Source organism: Struthio camelus, chromosome 3 (assembly GCF_040807025.1).
Source record: "Struthio camelus isolate bStrCam1 chromosome 3, bStrCam1.hap1, whole genome shotgun sequence".
In the NCBI taxonomy this organism is placed as follows: Eukaryota; Metazoa; Chordata; class Aves; order Struthioniformes; family Struthionidae; genus Struthio; species Struthio camelus.
The window spans coordinates 44,382,342-44,402,553 of NC_090944.1; the positions used below are offsets into that span (position 1 = coordinate 44,382,342).

At 37.3% G+C, this 20,212-nt stretch overlaps 1 protein-coding gene across 5 annotated transcripts in view; it reads left to right on the forward strand.

Moving 5' to 3' along the window:
- The window catches only part of MEI4 (meiotic double-stranded break formation protein 4), a 145,855-nt gene that overhangs the window by 50,043 nt on the left and 75,600 nt on the right, over positions 1–20,212 (forward strand). The window contains exon 1 of one of the 5 annotated variants that reach the window (XM_068937591.1): positions 8,458–8,530. The exons of 2 other annotated variants lie outside the window; for them this stretch is intronic. In XM_068937591.1, coding sequence (XP_068793692.1) covers positions 8,512–8,530 — 19 coding nt within the window. In that variant the 5' untranslated portion in view covers positions 8,458–8,511. Of the gene's footprint in view, positions 1–8,457; positions 8,531–8,830; positions 8,961–20,212 lie in introns of those variants that run through there. 2 more of the 5 variants (XM_068937590.1, XM_068937587.1) reach the window with 2 other exon arrangements.

Below are 20,212 nucleotides of genomic sequence, written 5' to 3' on the forward strand. Positions count from 1 at the left end.
ACTAAATTAACATCTTTATTGTGTGGTTTTCTTTAGAGAATACGTACAGTGATGTTGTATATGGCTATAGCATGAATTACAGCTGTCATTTCACCAAGAAGGAAAAAAAAAAAGCTGTTCCTTACTGTGTAAGTCAAGTTTAAAAAATCAGTATTGCCTTCACCTCCCACCAGTTTCATGTGCAGAAAGCTTATCATTGTTTAACAGTCTCATTTTGCTGAATCTTCCAGGAAAAGAGTGAAGTAAGGACTAGTAAAATTTAGACTACACCTAAATAACTTTGAGGGCAACATGAGAAGAAAGAGGCCAGTTTTTAAAGAGAAAGGCAAATTAAGGGAAACCAGCCTCCCCTTAATATCTCCAAGTTCTTCATTGCTCCATGTTCTCTGTCAGCTTTCCTAAACTTCTCCTTAAGGCGTTTTCATTGAAGACAGCTCCTTCGTCTTATCATCTAAACTTAAAGATTTTGTTGTCTTCTGATTGACCTATTTCTATTGCGAACGGAATGGCTAATGGCCAAGGGGTGACCTGTTTCCTATGGAGAACTAGCTGGTCATCTTGAATACGATCACCAGAACTTGGATGAGCTCTGATTAAAACCAGTAACTAGAATGGTAGTGAACATCTGTGTAATTACTATATTTGGTTTAAAAATTACAGAAAAGAATACCTAATGGATGATCTTGAAAACAAATAAGTACACACCGAAGCAGGTTAAATAAATGAATATCTATGAAAGCAGTTAGGTTAAATAGCATTGGCAAGACTTCTCTGTTAGTTGCCATTGAATATCTTTGTTAATCACATGGGTCAAATAGGCCAACTGAATCTGTTATATAGGGTGCTAGTAACAAAGCTGGAAACACAAGTTTAATTTTCCACTTTGTACTTGATTCCCTGTGTAACTCTGCTTTGTAAAGTGGAAAGAATTTCACTTTCTACCTTGAAGATGGCCAAATAAAAACAGAAAGAAGCTCAGCTATGGCAGCAAAGAAGGCCTCAAAACTGCATGAGCTGAAACAACATACACTGGAGAAAGCAGATGCCAAAGAGTAATCTCTAAATAATATCCTAACAGCCTTTCCCACTGCTCCTGTCAGAGAGAGAATACTGAGCTGGATGGACCTTTGATCTGACCCATTGGGGCATTTCTTATGCTTTTAATTGGTGTACACTTTCATTCCTGGTGTCACTGCTAGGCTCACCAGATATGAAGATCCAGGTGAAATCCTACTGACAGTCTAAGGAGTGATCTATTAGAGAAAGGGATGATTTCTTTGGCTACTGGTATCAACCTGAAGCTGAACTAAATTCCTAGGACATTCAGGCAGTCTGTCTGTTCTGGTTTTCACAAAGAAAATAAAAATAGTGAGGAGCAGCCAGTCTTCCTGAAAATTAGCGGAGCAATTTCTAGTCCTGAAAATAGGTAGAGAAGTAATGACTTCTGAGGAAGAGAAAAATTCTTAGCCTGTGCGGAAATACTAGTGGCAACATAGGTTTCTTTGAACTTTGACAGTGCTTTAAAAACTGTGAGCAGTCTGGAGCATTTAAAGTATTGTTCCTTGAAGATATTTAATACAAGGAATACTGTTCTGAGGGCTATCCAAGAAATATTTCAAATGAGTAAACAAATAACAAAATATCTTTTGTACTTTTTACAGCATCTCACTTGCAATGGCCATAATTATGGTTGAGAAGGTATTTCTATAATGGCATTTAGAGGTTTAAAAATATGAAATGAGGTGCTAATATTTTTCATTTTTGTTCACTGCCCAAATATGCATTATTGGGAAAGTGTGGTAAAAATCCAGTCTGGCTGGTTCTCAGTTATAGAATACGAGCAAATAGATTTTTCCATCATTTGAAAAATGTTTAGGTGCCCTTTCATACTCCAATTCAAGTAATTTTCAGTTTGACATATACCTGCATGTTTGAAGAAATTTGGTTTCAAAATAATCAAGTTATGCATCTTAAAACTACCTACCTCAATCACAACTCTGCCACATGGCATATTTATTAAAGGCCACATTTTCCCTTGAGAGCTTTGTGCATGATGCCCAGTGAAGTCATATACATGCCTCTTTGCAGAATGTGGCTATAAAGCATTATAAAATAATGGAGTAAGAGAAGGAATGAAAGTTATATAAAAAAAAATCCCTTCCAAACGCAAGATGCATGGCAAGAGGATTATCTCCATAAATAGACTGCTTGGTCCAGTTTCACCTTGGGATCTCACAGCTCAGTGCAGAGGAAAACTTCTGATTAAACCTCAGTGTAACTCTCTTATAAACCTTAAGGAAATTACATCTATAGTACATATATTAAGGTCACAGATATCACAGAAATCAGATTTCTTTATTTTTAGATATGAACTATCCAAGTAACCTCCATAAGTATTTCATTCTGCTGACTTGCTACTTTTTCCTTCATTTTCCCTGAAATCCTCAGCAACTCAAGTTATACACCTATTATAGTAAAGAGGATGTTTTATACAGATTTAACTAAATGTAGTAATCAAAATGAGAAACTATACATTGATTTTACAAACCATAACTTGAAAAGCAAATGGATGATTTCAACAAAGTCTAGAATCAAAGGCATTGCTCAATTAATGCAGTGCATTTTAGGAATTGCACTCTTTTCATGGATTTGAATAAAGCATCCTCTGCTCTAATTTTCTTATATTTCCTTCTCACGCGTCTCTTTTCCATCACTCAGTAGAAACATGACTAAAGATCACCCACATATTTTGGCAGACAGGTGACTGCCTGTTAAATCCTGTTACGGAATGGACATTTGGGGATACCTACCGGCATGTGCAATTTTCTCCCTTTAAAGTATGCATAACCCAGAGTTTGTGCTTCTAAGCTGTGGCCTGATGCCTGTGGCTGAGTAGATTGCCTCTCTCTCCTCACCTACAAAAGGAATGTAAAACATTTTTTTTTTGAGGGGAGAAGTTACCCTAATTTTGAAAACTGAAATAGACTGCTTAGTCCAGCAATAGATCTGTCAGTCACTAGTTATGTGTGCACCTCTGCGTGCATGTGGGTGCATGTAAAGAAATATAAGCTGCCACAAAATGAGAAGACGTGTGCATTGTCTCTTGTGCTCTGAAAGAGGAAGAGCACACTGGTGTCTGGTCACTTGATGCGGATTTCTTCAGGCACAGGGCTTCCTTCTGATTGACACCAGCAGCCCTGGAGTGGCCATCCTTGCACAGCGCAGTACATGACCTGGCTCTCCTCTAAGTCTCACAAAGTGCCACAGTCTAGTACAGATGCGTAGCTAGGACCAGAAAATAACTTTTGTGTTGCTATGCAGTGCAAAAATTGTGTGGATATTTTTTGGTAGGAGACTCCACAGTTCTACCACTAAGGATCCTAATACTACTCACGGGAAGAGTGAGACTGATAAAAGGCAGTTGTGGCATAAGAAACTTCCTGAGTAAGTAAAAACTCTCATCCATGTTTAAGACCATCTGACTGTATGCCATAGAGCATATATGCCCACATATGTCCATATATAGTTAACAAATTCTAAAACTTCTCCTGATTTTGGGTCTGGAATAGTCACCTTTCTCACAAAATACATATAGAAGCTACTGCAACCAGTTTCTGTACAACAACTCAATGGCCGGAGTGCTCACCCACAATGCAGCACATACTTATGTGACTTATTTCTGAGCCAGAGTATTCAAGCCCACCTATCTCACCTTGCAGGACAGTGCTCTATTCACCAGTTAATAAATTACCATCAGGTGGTGTGGGAGAAGGTATAGGCAGAATACTCTGTTTTGGTTTTATTCTGATTTGAAAGGACCTCTGGAAGTCACGTAGTCCTATGTCCCTCTTGAAGCAGGACTATCACCAACATCAACACTGCTGTTAAAGCTTGTAGAGCTCTTCCATCTAGGGAATGAATCCTTAGCTCAGACATAGTGTCCTATATAAACCCCCAGAGAAAGGTAAATAGGTTTCTTACCCGAGCGTGGGGCAAGTTCTAGTTCTTGCTCCAGAAGAATACTTCCATGTTAACTAGAGAAGGGATTCAAACTGGAGCCTTAGTCTTCCTGCCAGCTAACTGTCCTTTCACCAGATTAAAGCTCCCTCTAGCCCAAAGAGCATTTAATTATTTCATCCAAAGTTGAACATCTTCAGCAGAAGGAATTGAGACTTCTTCCAGAACACCCTCTTGCTGGCAGGGTGCGGTGGTCCTGTGGGCAAGGAAGGTGCAAATCTCAGCAGAGGGAGGAATGGCCGTTATGTCTGTTAAACTCTGAAAAATGAGCTACTGGTCAGACAGGTACTAGCAACACTACCACAACCCCTGCGTCTTAAAGAGGGGTGGCATCTGACATTTTGTTTTGTGTGAAGCCTGCTTAAGTGGGTATGTTCCAAGAGATGAAACTCATTTGACCAAAACTCACCCCAGCCCCTTTTGAGTCAATAGAAAGAAATGGACATTGTAGCCCATGATTCAGCTGACATCTAATGTTTGGTAGATGAATGCCAATCAAAATGTCTCACGATTAAATCAGAACAATATGGATGCTTTCATGAATAATTTTTCTATATTATGAGGCAGTTAGGCAGAAATTATGTGCTTCAGACCCTCTCCGAGTCTCAGTTTTGTGTATCATAGGATAGATATTTCATAGCTACTACCTCTTCCTCTTTTTTTTTCCTATAACCTTCATAAACAAAAGCTTATGGAATTATAATAAAAAGTACTAAATGTAATGGCAACTCTTTTCAGATGTCGTTACTTTTAATTTTTTTTCTTCCCGGATGTCTGCTGTTCTGTACAGAGAAAATGAAAAATAGCTCTTACAAAAGCATTTTGTTAGATCAATGAGGAAATGCAAATATAGAAAATTGCTATATTGTCGCATTTGTTTTTAAACACGTCTACATGACAGAATGACTATCATCCTCATTACTTGCTAACATAGTCTACTCTTTCTTCTCACCTAGTGCTGTGGGAGTCTGTATTGGTTTCCAGACAGTAAGATTATCTGAGATAAAAGGTTTTCTCTGCATTTTGTATATCCCTTATAGAGAGAATGGAATTTGTTGTCATTATATTCTGTGTACATCTAATTTTATAGTGTTTTATAAGGGTAAAATAACTTAATATAAAGCACTGTAAAGTATCTACCCATACCATCACAGCTAATGGTATGTTGCCTCTTACTAGTAGAGTTTCATTTGTTTTTATGTTTTCCGCACATTATGTCTAATCTATTGTATGTTACTTTTGTAGTGGAGAGGTTTTCATTTCATCAGATGTTGAAGTGTTATCTTTCTTTCCTGGTGGTGCTGCTTTATTTCTGAACAGGAACAAAGAAGTCATTGCATAATTCCCTGAACATCCTAAGCCAGATGATTCATTAAGAACTGCAGATTATGATCAAAGGGACTAACATATACTTGAAAGATATTTCTCTTATCATAATTGCGTTCAAAATAACACCTTCGTAAACACATTATACTTTGCAGATAGTGCAAACTTCACCGTCCTGTAAGATTGTGAAGCTGGATAATGAAGAATCATAATGACAAAATTTTTACCTTTGATTAAATACGGGACTATGACACAGAAGAGTGATGGCTCAAATGAGGAGACACTGATATTCTCGCTAGTGATTCTCACACTCTTCTCAAATCGGTATTTCTCTTGCTTTAGACCAGCTAAACACAATTAACAAGCATATCAATTGTGACGACATCCTTCATATTTGTTTTCAAAGATCTCCAGATCTTGGGCAAATTCAGATGCATTAAAATCTAAAGCATATGTCTAATGAATTTTATCAAATTGGAGTCCTCCAAATGAAACGTTATTTTCCACACTTGCTCAAACTCGTATTGATGCTGTAGGCATCCGATAAGAGCAGGGCCTGTGTGTTCTACAGTAATATAGTTTATTTACTCTTAATAATTGATTGAAGCCTGTGTTTCTGGAGTTTGCTGGTACAGGAAGCTTGGTGGACCATTGACTTATCTGTAATTATTTAGCATATAGATTGGTTAAATACTAATGCATGGCCCCTAACGTGATTAAACACCTGCAGTGATTTGACGTTTAATTATTATTAAAAGCATCTAATTATTTTGCATGACCTTTTGCCATGAATATATTCTTCCTCTGTTCTTTAGATCAAAAACCATCTTTAAAAACAGAGATCAAAAGAATCTGTCTGCAACTAGTAGAATCAGCACCCCTCCTGATGTACAAACTGCTCATTTGAAATAAAAGCTTGACTTTAATGTTGATTCACTCACGATTATGTGCAGTGCTATATCACCCACTGTTTGGATATTAAAATGGAGATTGTATCTTACGTTTTATTTACTGGGCATAACTATCATATTCCCATGCATGAACGCATGTGCACACACACACTATTCATATAGTATAAAGCTGATCTGTTAGATTATATAATCACTGTGAATAGTCCATGCATTAAGTTGATATATGTTTACAAAAAGCTAAAGTGTTTTTCCACAGATCAGAGTCATACATCTCAAAGTGAATCTGCATTTGATCGTGCCCAGGCTTTCCTGCTTTCTTATGAGTAATGGAGTCCTTAGAGACTCTACTCTGTTTAGGGGGGAAGAATCAGCTTTTTTGCACCTTGAAAATATTGGGGCACTTCAATTTATTTTAAAAGCAAGCCTAAGAAGTGTAAAAAGTGTACAATGGGGATGGTATTCTGCAAGATGGATATAGTAAGTTTGAGAGACTTTTTTTTTAGCTACTACTAGCTCCAAATCCAAAAAAAGGACTGTGCATCTAAAACTAAATTTAGGCAGATCTTGGATGTTTAAGTAGAAAATAACAAGCCAAAACAAAATCCTCCTAGGCAGCTGTATAGCAACAGAAGGTCTTAGACTTGCTAGGTGCTTCTTAGTAAATTCACACTTACTGGTAGGACTGCTAGGCTCACAAAAATCAGGCACGGCCACTTTCTTTTTTAAACAGTAATAATGCTGCTTTTGCTTAATTCTGCTTTTTAAATTCAGCTTTCTGGAAGGCTGGTACCTAAAACCTAGGTTTGTGGGTAAAAGCTCCAGTGTCGCTCAGTCTTTTCCTCTTTCACCCCTAATTCGAAAAGGTATTTGCATATGTGGAAATTTCTTTCAACATAATGAACGTCCACTTCTGAAAAGTGTCTGCATCACTTGCATATTCTGTCACAGTAGGTGACACTGAACCTTATTGGGATTGATAGAGTCAACTACTATCCTTTGAAGATACTTGCTGAAGAAAAATGCACCAAAAATGCTAAACAAAAAGTGTAAGTGCTGGTAGGTCACTATAGTAAAAGGCTGGAGAATATTTTGTTCTGCTGTTTTTTCCCTGAGGCTTGACTGAGTACTATCAGAATGAAAATAATCTTTAAATTATTCAGTTTAATTTATTTTTATCATTTGAAGTCTAAAATGAAAGCTCAAGCGTATTAACAGTTTTCTGTAGTTGGGATGGTAAGAGGTTTATTTTTCAAATTATACAACTAAAAGACATTAGATCAGAAGTTTACCACTAGGTATCTTGATGAGACTAGCTAGATTTTTTTGAATAAATTAATTGAGGGTGTCAAAAATGAAGCTGCTTAGATTATCCAAGGACAAAAAACGAGGATGAGAATTTAAAAGTACGTGTTTTGTCACATCTGAGTACCTCTCTCTTTTACTTAGATCAATCATCCTATACTTAAGAATTTTATTGATTTTAATAAGCCTAACTGTACCTAATTTGTTGCCAATTTCTTGTCTCGCCTGTCCTCCCTCCTCCCCTTCCTCAACTGAAGAGTTTTCATTTCTGGCCAAGACTGTACAGCACAGTTTGTGTAGTGAGTGTAATTTTACATATAATAATAATTTCTTAAGTTAACTGGCGAGCTCTAATCATCGCTAAAAGGGAGCATATATTTAAAACATGCAATTAAAAAACTACTGTTTTGAAGTCTTAAAGTCTAATTGCTCCTAGGACATCCAAACACCAGAATGTTTGAAAAGATTTAAATTAATCAGTAAAATATTTCAAGAAACCTTCATAATGGTAAAAACGACGTGGACTTGAAGAAGCGTACGTGAATGTGAACATGTCAGGGGTCATTCTAGGTGACTAAGATGATCATGAGTTTTGAATAAAAGTGTCTCCTGAACCTTTAGTAGGAAAAAAAAAAGGGGGAAATTGAAAGTGCGATCAACAGTTTAAAAACGACAAAACGTGGAACAGCTGGCTCCTTCCCTTCCGTCTGTACATCAGGCCTCTCCGCCTACGCTCTTCATCGTGGGCCTGCTCGCCCAGTTTGCTCACGCGGCGGGGTCCGTTAACACGGACATCCCCTTCTGCCTTGTATCTCAGACTAAGGCGATGCCTGCCTTCGAAGAAACAAAAACGGGGACAACCTCCGGGCAAAGAAAAGACGGGATGTCACTGCAGGTCGCCCCCGGAGCGCGGCGGCGGCAGCGCAGCCCTCCCCCTGCCTGCCCATAACAGCCGATGAATGATGAGTGTGGTGGTTGGTATCTGTGTTTATTTTCACTCCGGATCTTTCAGGGGGATGGCGCAGGGCCCAAACCCGAGCCTCAGAGGTCCCTCCTTGCCCTGCGGACCACCGTGGGCCCGGCTGCTGTAAGCAGCAGGACCCCTCGGACTGCCTCGAGGGAGGCTTGGGAGCTCGGCCACGAAAGGGAGGCAGCCACTGGTAGAGGGTGAAGCTCCCGAGGCGGGAGCAGCCGCTTTCCGCGGCGCGGCGCGGCGCGGCTCCCCTCAGCCTGCGGCGCGGCTCTCCTCAGCCTCTGGCGCCGCCCCGCCCCGCCCCGCCGCCCTCTAGGCGGCGACGCGCGCCTGGCTGCTTGGGGCGTCGGTGAGGGTGCTGCCGGCCGCAGGGCGCTGCGCCCCTGGCATGGAGCCGGGGAGCGGCCCCCGTGGCGGGGGTCCCGCCTCAGGTGGGTTGGAGCCCCAGGCCAGCCCAGCCCGGTGCGGTGTCCAGCGGCCTCGGGCAGGCTCGCCCTGCCCGCTGTCGGCTTCTGGCCGGCGGGAAGGGAGGCCGCGGGCGCCCGGCGGGGAGGTCCCGGCTGTCGCCTGAGGAGATTTTTCTCCCCCGCCGCCATTTCGCGGCTGGCTGTGGGTGCGCTGTCCCCGCTGCTCGTAGCTGTTGCTCCCTTTGGGGACATCGTTCACGTCTGTAAATAGCGCTGTTTTGCATAAAGATGTGGTGGTTGTCCGCAAGAGTAACGGCAAAGCTAGCAAGAGATGTGGGCATCTTTCTGAAAAGCAGAGTGCCGTCTGGCTGCTTTCGTAGCCTAGGTCATCCTGCTCTCCTGTCGCGGTTTTATGTCTCATCGGCTGTGGCTTGCCCTTGCTGTGTGTCTCATCCAGCATAGGTTGGTTTAGGTCTGAGGGTTAGTTCTGATTTAAATCAGCAGGCAAGCAGCTTTGCTTTGAACCGTTGATTTTTCATCTTTTTTGCAGGAGTATCGCTTCAGTATTTTCAGGGTAATTTCCTGAAGGAAGTTTAATTGGTTTATTTATTTAAAAAAAAAAAATCAGCCTTCATATAAAAGCTGATCCTCTCACTTTTTTCTTAATGAAGAAGATAGGCTATGAAGAAGTAAATACTTGTATAACTTCACAATGTTTATTGAGAATCTTAATTTTCTTTTTTTAATATATTAAAAATATATTAATATATTAAATATATAAATATATTAATATATTTTAATAAAAATAATTTTTTGTTTTGTTTGTCTGATGAATCACGAAAAGTCAGTTGTCAAGTTGTATTGGATAGATCCTGGAATGCAATTAATGTTTTTAATGCTCTGCTTCTTAAAAAAAGAGTGCACTAAATATACAGATACAACAGAAAAAATGTGGAAACATATTTTTACCTAAAACTGATAATTTCTAATGTCAGTGAATTGAAATGATTGATTACCTTAGCCTTAAGAATGTAGAAATAATAGATTTTAGCCTCTTACACATTTTTCATTGACTGAAGGAGAAAAGTAGTTTTTCTTTTCATTTCTGATCAGTCTTTTGAAGTTGAATAAACTAGTTATTGAGCTGAATTAAAATGGAATTAAAAATTAACTTGCAGAAGGAGGTAAAGGGTAAAAAAAAAATACCATGTTTTCTACAGGCTTGGATACAAATGCTTGGCAAGTCACTTCTGTAGTCCACTGTTTTTTACAACTTCCAGGGCTTTATAAACTAATAGTCAAGCAGTACATATTTAATTGTGGTTATAGTTCACTAGATACTGTACACTTTTTAGAATACTAGATTCCTCGTATTCCTACTATTATCTCTCTGCCTTGGCTGGTCCTCCTTTCTTTTGACCAATCTCACCTTTCATTCTGCCAGTATGCAATTTCTGTAAGAAAGCCAAGGGCTGGGGTTTTGCAATACGACAGATGCTTTCTGGTAAGTTATCTGAAGTAACCTTTTTCACTGAAAGATACTGGTCTTATAGATTGAAAAATTTTTGGAAATTGAAAGATTCAGACAAAGGTTGCACTTGCAAAACTGAGAATGAAAAGTATGATAGTATTATAGTCAATATATTTTAATGTGGGAAGAGAGATGCAAAATGATCTGTATATAATGCCTCAAACTGTTCACGATTGCCTTTTTTTTTTTTACTCTGAAGTTCTAGAGTCATGAATCAATGCAATAGTTAACAGTTTGTAGAAACTGGAGGTACTATTTATATGCTGCCAGGCTGCAACAGCAAAGAAAGACTGGGATTATTTCTAGAGTTCACAATGTCAACTGAAAATTTATAATTCGTGTAATTAAGCCTTAGTAGCACATTTGAAAATATGTAAGTGATTAAGGTTCTAACTTTTATAGGCCGTCTTGTAAAGTTGTAGTGAAAAGTACAACCTTAATCTCCAAGCCAAAGGGAGTTACAACCAATTGATGAAGTGATCATGGCTTTTTTTGGGAGACAAAAAAATCTATACCAAAATAAGAATAGATAAATCTGCACCACTGAGTTATACTTTAATTTCTGAACCTCAGACTTTATAGAATAACTTCCTTAATGTGCACATATATATGTGTATATAGTAATGAGAATAGTATTTAAAAAAAAAAAAAAAGGGGGGGGGTGATGATAACAGTCCATAGTGCCAAATCCATTAGATATCAGTGTGACACAGCAAAAGAAGTTTGTTGGAGGGGAAAAGAGCATGAAAGGAAGAACAGCTGGTAGGGAGAACATATACATAGTTTAAAACTGATCAGAAATCTCAAGCTTAGATTAGGGTTTTTTACTTGGCCTATTCTAGTAGGAGTAAAACAGAAGTAGAATCCTTTTATCTTTTCAAGGCTCCTGTAGTGCATAAGCTGACCTTACCATCAAGACTTTGTAATTTTTCTTTAATAATTAAAGTTGACAGAGTTGAACTCTTGAGTTACATAGGGTTCTTATATGTAAAACATGATACAGTATTTCTCTTCTGATCATGTCACTACTACAACATGCTAGAAGACAAATGGTTTAAAAAAAAGCTATCAGCTGAATCTGACCAAAAAGAAAAATGGCAGAACTGTCAAAACCTGAGAGGATTTAATCTAAACATATAATATGGGAGTATTGGTATGCTTGTTGCTGAGAAGGAAGTTTTCTTTGGTAGCTTAAGATGGGTATTTATACATTTTTCAAGTGGAATAGAAAAAAAGTGTAGTTTCTCATGTATGATCTCACTCAGGAGTAATGCACGGTAACTTTGTAAGTTGCTTTGTGCTCATTCTGGGCGTTCTTGACACTTCTCATACGTTTTACTTTGCAGCTGTATGCTAATTTTTTGCGTGTGGGCAAAGAGGAAATGTTCCCAAGGTTCTTCTCACAAAATTATTCCGTGATTTTTTGGATTTTATAGTAAAAAACTTAAATTTTTCAGAGATATACAAAAGATTTAATATTATAAACTCATTTTGAAATGTACTGATTTTAGACCTGTAAAGCTGGTTAGATACTTACATACTTTCTGAGGCTCTGGGCTTTAGCCATCCGTGGTGTACCAACTCCTCTCACTTAAGTGAGCAGCTGTTCACAATATAGGTATGTGCATCTGACCTAGTTATTTCCATTTCCTTTGTAATCCGTGGAGGGAAATAGGTGTTTCTGGGCCATGGCTTACCTTATTATGAGGCAGAAGTCAAAAATGAGCCAAATGATTTGTACATTGGAAGTTTCTGTTTTTGTCAATTGATCATAAATGGAGTCTAGACAGCTAGCTCAGCTGCAGGCTTCTACACTGTAGACTTCCAATTGGGGACGTGCATCCTACATCTAAAGTCTTACAGAAATTTAGTGGGATTAGGCTTGCTTCAGTTCTTAAGTGCTATGAAATAGTTATATTCGGTGAATGTTAAAAAGCTTTAAAATATTTTTCTGATTATTCTTCATATTTGTTCTTAGAGAATTTAAAATGTCATGATTTTTTTAAAAGCTAAAATGACTTAACTATTTGAAGAAATAAATCCTGGGTCATATTTAATCAAGTTTCCTTTTGCTTTTGGCATATTTAAATAGTTATTAATTTCAACATCACTTTAGCATCCTGAGTTCAGAGTTCATATAAAAAAAAAAAAAAAGAATATGCTGGAGCTATTGTTTAGGCTTACAGCAGTAAAACTGAATATTTTCCTTGGAGAATATGTCCATGTAGCATATGTTTGTGTATTATGAGTGTTTGTTGTTTAAAAACAACACTATTGAGTAGCCTCAGTTTCATACATTTTTAAAATAAAAGCTGTTTAATTAAAGCATGAGGCATATTTTAGTTCATCTTGATTATGCAGCTGTCCCATTATCATTATTTATTATATACATAAAATACAGTATTATCATAGGCATACCAATTATATTGGGTTTATTTAAGCATTGTTTAATGTTGTAGCCCTATGTGTCTACAGTGTAGTTCTGTCAGAGCACGTGCATCATTTTGTGACCTGTTTTGTATTCCACTATAGCAGGTCAGTTTCTTGGTTGCTAGTATGTAATTCAGAATGAGATTACAAAGATATGGGTAATTTTTCACCTTTATCTGCAGTATGTAATGGACAAACTGGTTAAAGTAAAAATCACACCAACTAAGCAGCTTTTCCTATTATGTTTGTGCCATTAAAGTGACAGACCACACACTTAATTTAGTAGGAAGACCAGTTTCTTGCTATTTTTGTTACATGCTGTTATTTAGGGCTTTTTAAAGGTTTTAGGTGTGCAGCAGAGGTGAATGACAATTTGCTTCTTTCCTGACAAATCCTCTAATATATTCCATGTATTTCAAATATAAGGAAAACCAAGCATTTGGATGACTTGGAAACTGAGAAACAGGCTATTTTGTGATGTACTCTATTATTTTCTTAAAATATTCAGTCTTAGGTGATAATGATCCAAATAAGGAAAAAATGGCCTATTGTAAACAGTAAGATTTTATTTATCTCATTTTAAGATTTTTTGTTTTCAATTATTGTCCATGAGTTATGTGGGCAAACATGGTGATCAAGCCTAAGGTGTGTAGTCCTACATTGACATGAGTGAATATTCCTCAGATATAGAATTATTTCAAACAAGTTTAGCTTTTGGCTTTATTTTGAGATGCCATATCATTTTAAAATACAATATAACTGTATTTTTTTAAGAACATTCACTTAACCCTTCTCTACCATCTTTCTGTGATTTCCTTGTTTCCAAGGTCTGTCAGAAAATTATAGGCCGCTTTCAGAGTGATAAGTAATTTAAAATTTGCCTCCTTCAACTGTAAATGCCTTCTGAAGGGCTTCTTTAAATTGTTGAGTTGAGGATTTGTCTCTGCCAGCTGATGCAGCACCCACTTTCTGTGGGAAGGACACGGTAGAGGAACCCAAACCTGGCTGACAGGCACCACAGAGCTTGGGCTGGAGAGCCAGGAGGGCCATGGCCACTGAGTTTTTTTCTCAGAGAGCAGTCCATTTTGACCTGATTATAGACTTAAGTTTAACTCTTTCTGAGTCAGTTCTGCTTTGGATGTTGATTCCCCTGCTTCGTCTGCACATATGCAAAGAAAAAACAACAGGTCATCCCTACAGAAGTTAAAGAATTACTATTATCCCTGTCTGCCTGTTTTTTATACTAGTTCAATTCTGTCACGAGAACAAAACCAGAATACCATCCAGGAAGACTTTTTTTCCTCATGCTACTTGGTGTTGGGTACAGCAATGAAAGCGACTCCTGTGCATGCAGGAGGTGAATCTGAGCTGCACTGGTCAGTTGCCTGTAGTTAACAGTGAAAAAAGAATCAGTAAAGAGTGAGGAGTTAAGAGATGGAAAAGCATCTTCAGACAGCCAAGAGAGCAGTAGATAAGGAAGGGTAGTTTTCTAGCTGCTTTTGTGCTGGTAATGGGCTCGGGAAGTTGTCTTTGTTTTTTTTGCAGTTGTCATATGGATGACCTCAACTTTCACACTTTGACAACGTGGTGTCAGTAGTAAAGTGGGGCCCACTAACTAGCAAGGTGCAGAGACAGCCATCTGTGGTGTTGCTGTTGTCCAGTGGCCAGTTGGTATGAACAGGGATGCTCGACTTTGTGACAGTTTTTACTAAGTTTCAGAGCTTTCACCTCAGTTTCCAGCACACGCAAATGTATGTTCCTGACAAATATTTGTATTCGTGGTCAAATTTCATTAGGCAATTTTTTTTTTTTTACATATAAAATAAATCAAATCTGAAGTAAAACAGAATACTTTGTAGCTTTTTAAATGACATCAATGAGTGATTTAAATTTATGTGTAAATTTCATGGCTTTAATGGATGTTTGGAATTTTTTAATGACTTTAATGAATGATTTGAGTTGTTTTGTACCGATAATGTGAAATCTTCCACCTTTGGTATGATGCTAAATATGCGAAGTTTCAAACCGAAAAGAAAATGAATAAAAAAGGTGATCAGCTGAAAACAGCGTGTGTAACAAGTAAAGAGTAAATAATTGCTTGGTAGTTAGAAAACAATATCAAAAACAAGTTAAAACTTACCAGAAATGTAGCTTGCGGCAATTAATGGTTTAATATGGACTTGTACGTCAAGGGCCATCGCGAAACAACAGGACCTGACAGATTAGTGGAGTAGGGCAGTATTTATGATTTATTTTAATTCTTTCTATTATCCTGTTTCTTTCTAAGATCCTTCAAGGGATCTTAAACCACCTCTTAATTCTCTTCGGTTATCTAACACTGAGCTGTACAGGATTGAGAATTCCTTTGTAATTACTTCAGCAGCTGGATGACTAACATTGCCTCAAAAACCTTTCACAATTAGGTCATGAATGGGGTTATGAGTCCTCAGTACCCTCTTGCTGCATGAAAATTAGAAGGCTGGAAGTAGGGGGTCTCTTTCCTGTGTCAGAAATCTGGAGCCTAGTCCCGTTCCACAGCTCGTTTAGCTGATCCTGCCCCCTGAGCACACTTCCAATATGGGTATTGAGGTTTTACATAGTGCATATGTCACCTGATGGTGTTGGTAGTTAGAGTGGTGCTCCCCGCTCCTAGCAGGGCTCCCAGGTGATTAGGGACTCGCTCCTTAATACTGAGTAAAAATACAAATGCAGCTTTGTTACCAAGTAGTTATTCTCACTGAACAACTTGAGCAACTGAGTAAAAATACAAAGGCAGCTTGGGTTCCAGAAGTGTTTTGGCTGACAGTTCCTGATCTTTCCAGTTCCTATTGGGTATATTCTTGTATTAGCAGCAAAGATTGTACTGGTGACTTCTGTTCTTGGCACAGGATAATTCCTAGTGAGGGAAAATGTTCTGTTTTGTTTTTTTTTTCCTACCTAATCATTTGTGTCATTTCTATGCTGACATGAGGAGAAATATTACTGATAAAACTGTAGCTGCCGATATGCTCTTAGTGGAATGCATTTACATTTGGTGTTCTTCAGTGCAGCAAGAGATTGCTGTGCATTTACTAACACATAGTTGGCCAGCGTCTCCATATCTCTAACAGAATCATCCAGTCTGTTATTTTCTATGAGATTTTTATAGTGGCTTGTGAGATACCAGCTTTGCATGTAGGAAGCTGTGAAAATTTTGAATCAGTTCTTAGTACCGCCCACCTTTTATCCCACAAACTTCACTCTTTCCTGAATAATAAATGGGAGAGAGAGAGAGGGAGAGGGTGGTAGTGACAGTAATAGACAAGAGGTGAAAGAGTTTTTTTTATTCTCTGTGTAGTCTTTATGGAATCCACTGTTACCAGAAATGCATGCAGGTGTAACACTATTTGTTGTTACCTGGTTTTAAACAAGATGTTTTATGACCACAACAGAATTACTCATCCAAAAACTGTCTTGATTGTATCCTGTTCTTAAGGAAAACCAATTTTAAAAAAAAGCAGCATAGTTCAGATAATGTCATCTCTACAAGGAATTATTCTGGAATAGAGAGTAAGATTACTTCATTAAACTCATTCAGTATAATGCACTCCCGCGGTAGAAGTGCATCTGTATAAGGTGTTAGAGGGAGGCCTTTCCCACTTTAAATCAAAATTTCATTTCTTATCTGTATGTCCTAAATGTTAAGGTGGAATGCTATTTAATGTTTTGATAACTGTGATTTAAACCATGGAATCTTACCTGATTTTGCTTTATGTGATTTACTGGTGATATATCTGCTTGAGGAAATGGCAGTTTGACATCTTAAGAGAGAAAGAGCCTTTCACTTATCATACATCTGTATTGTATTATTAGCATCTGCGTAAGTTTTATGATCGGATTGAAATATAGTAGTCTCCTCTGAAACAAAGAGTGGCTCTCTTTGGTTCAGTAAAAAGTAGTAAAAAAAATATTACTGACGTAGCATCTAACCCTTTTAAATTTTCCTGAGTTGTAGATATTCAGTCTCAAGTATTACCATGCCAGTTCCTTTTAATGTTTGTCTAGTCGTTAAGCTACTTTTATTGGGGCTTTTTTGAATCTAAGTCTCTGAACTTTTCAATGATAAAGTCTAAGAGCTTGGACTATTCGGAAGAACTTCCTAGTTTCTTTGAACTTTACTTCAAATAACTCACTATTGAAAACACACCTCTACATTTTCATATGCTGTACAGCTGTCATATTTTAAAGCCAATGAGAAGTTGTGGGCTGGAATGTAAGAGTGAAAAGCATGGTAGTTAAGGCAGCAGCCATCAAACAGCTAACTTTGTCTCTTCTCTGTAATAGTGTGTTCTGTGAATAAAAAAAAAAAAAAAACCAGCATATTAGAAAAGAAGGAATTCGTGATGGTTCTCTAATTATATAAGGCACCTGGACATTCACAAAGTGCTGACATTAAATTTTATTTCCTGACCCATACTCGAATGTAATTTAAGGGAAGAATTTTAATACTGAAAAAGTGTTTTATAAAGCACGAAGTAAGTCTGCTCTTTTTAAAAGGAGATGAATTGGAAAGCTTTCACAAAGTAGACTCTTGAAATGTCAAAATGATAAATCAGTACTGAAAGCCACTTGCAAGACAACTTTCTGCCTTCCTTAATTTGTGGCTATGCTCCACAAAGGAACTTTATAAGAATGGACTTTGACATGCACTACCCGAATGGTACCTAGCTGAAATGTCTGTTAAAAAGGCAAGATAATTTGAGTAACACCTTTGAGGTTCAAAGGCAAAGATTTTGGTTACTTTAGTGTTACCACTTGTTACTGTTTCAATGTGGTTTCATATGTTTCATTCACAGCTTTGACTGAAGCTGAAATACTTGCATGGTTCTGTATTTAAAATATTTCCTTTGATGTCTAAGGCAAAAAAAAAAAAAAAAAGAAAAGAAAAAAAAAAGACCCTTACATCAATTTTTCAAGAGAGATGTTGATTCTTTGGAGCTTAGAGAATTAACTTCCATTAAAATACTATTTTTAACTGTAATTCTTAGATACGAGTGAAAAAGTTGTATGAAATAAACTTTCAAGAAAGCAATCATGCAACAAGTTTAATTTATTTAACATATAAGTGCTATAGTCAGCAGATACTGATAGTATAGTTCAATTTCTAACTCTTTGATCTTTACTGATGGAAGACAGATTTCACCATGCATAACTTAGTTCATTATTTATTCTCTATTTTCTGCCAGACTGTTATCTCATCAGAAGTAGGTTAAATGAATATCTTCAATTATTCAGTTTTAAAAATTTTACTCATGTTAATGCTGATCAATATAATCGTTGCTTAGAAAACAGCATAGTTCCAGCAGGTAATCGTTATTCGTAACTGCATTTCCAGGTCTTCCATAAATTGCTGTCTAAATTTAAACTCTACATTTGCTGTAAAATTGACTTAAATCGTCAGCTGATAGATTGAATGAAATACCTTTTCATATTAGTCTTCTATTAAGGGAGTTCAGTGTGCAGCATTGTCTTACATATTCCTGCTTTGTTAAATCATCATAATTTCAGAGCAGAAGTTATGCTCTATAAACATACTTGCAAAATGTACAACTCTCAAATAACTGATTAAAGAAAATCTTCTCTTTGTTACAATAGTCAGAATTAACTCAGTTAAAAAGAAGGATTTCATCAAGAATGACAAAGCCTGTATGTCCTTGGCCTACAGGCTGCTATATGTGTGTTGTATAGATTTATGGCTCTTTTAATTTGTCCACATTATAATTCTCACATTTTAGAGAGGAGTAGAAGAAAATCAGAGGGAGAAATGCAAGAAAGACACTACCAGAAGTTTCAGAATTTCCTATACTTGTTTTCTATTTTCTAGCTAAGTGTAAATTACATTATACTTTAGCTTTAAAGTTCAGTATTTTAACTGTGTAGGACCCATTAGTATTTAAGTATCCTGCATAGCTGCAGTGAGCTGGTGCTTTGAAATTAAATCTCTCTTTTCATCTTCAATTTTTATTTCTGATCTTATTACTTAGCTCCCAAGAGGTCTGCTAGGTTCTGTGATTATTATGTCCTTGCCTCTGCTGTTGTGTCTGGTGGCTCGAAAGGAAATCTCTTGTACAGCTCTGGGTCAGTGTCTGCAGTGATGCCTTCCTTGTGGCAAGTATGTCCGTTCAGTCAAACTGAGTTTTGACTGGGTTGCCAAACAGGATGCTTTTCATATGTTTCAGGTAGTGCTTGCAAATATTAATTCAAGAATTACTGCTAACTCTGACCCTTATTTGTCTAATGCTTAATCCCAAATGTAGTATGCAGTATGCACATGAAAAAGTTTTAGTGATTTCTTACTTGTGTATAAAATAAGTCTGTATTTAAGTGATTTTGCTGTGCTGAAATCTGAACTGAAATTGTTGATCAATTTGGAAATGGCTTTATGTGGTTGAGGAAGATTGTTTTTATACTGGCACAGAGCAGGAACGTAATGTTTCAAATGGAGAATAGTAAATTACAACACAGCTGTGAGTATATCCCAAAGAATTTTTGCAGCCTTATGCCTTGTGCTTTGTCCATTTCAAAACCTGACTGACTAGTGTATCTGAATGGGTAGCGTGCAAGGAACGTACATGAATTGCTTGTGTGTTTTAGAAGTATTTAAAAGGTGGAGGAGAATCCTCTTTTTGTGAATCCTCTTTTTGTAATTATAAATAAATATATGATGATTTCTGACTTGTTCTCCAAATTGAGGAGAAGTAAAGGAAGAAATCAGCTTAGTTGTATCAGGTGATTTGGTGAAAGGAAAACATAAAATATTTTATCCAAACCTGTTCTGATACTGAACAAAATTTATTATAGTGCTTAACTTACACTTTTCTTGGAAACAGCAAAAAATAAGTAGTGTTAAGGAGAATTATTTTGTACTGAGACAAGCATGAAACCATAGAAAGGGTGGAGGTTTTTTTTTTTTGGTGTTCTGGAAGTAATATTTTTTTCAAGAAATAAAAATGCAGTGAAGTGCTGAGTAAAAATGGTATGGAATTCGAAAAAAAACCCACTAATAATACAAGGTACGTGTTATTAATTATTTTTAATTTTACTTTTTCTCCTTCTGTTCCCAGGTTCCGTGCTGTTGCCCATGATATAATCATCTAGATAAATCTTTTCTTCCCCTCCAGTTCCTTTTCCTTCTGTGCTCACTGCTTGTAACACTATTGATAGTCGTCTTTGCTTATGTTGATAGCAATTTACATCTTCCTTGTCTCCTTTTCTGTTGTGGTGATGTTTTGTTTTCACCTGAAAGTCTTACCTCTTTACTTTTCTCTGTTTGCTC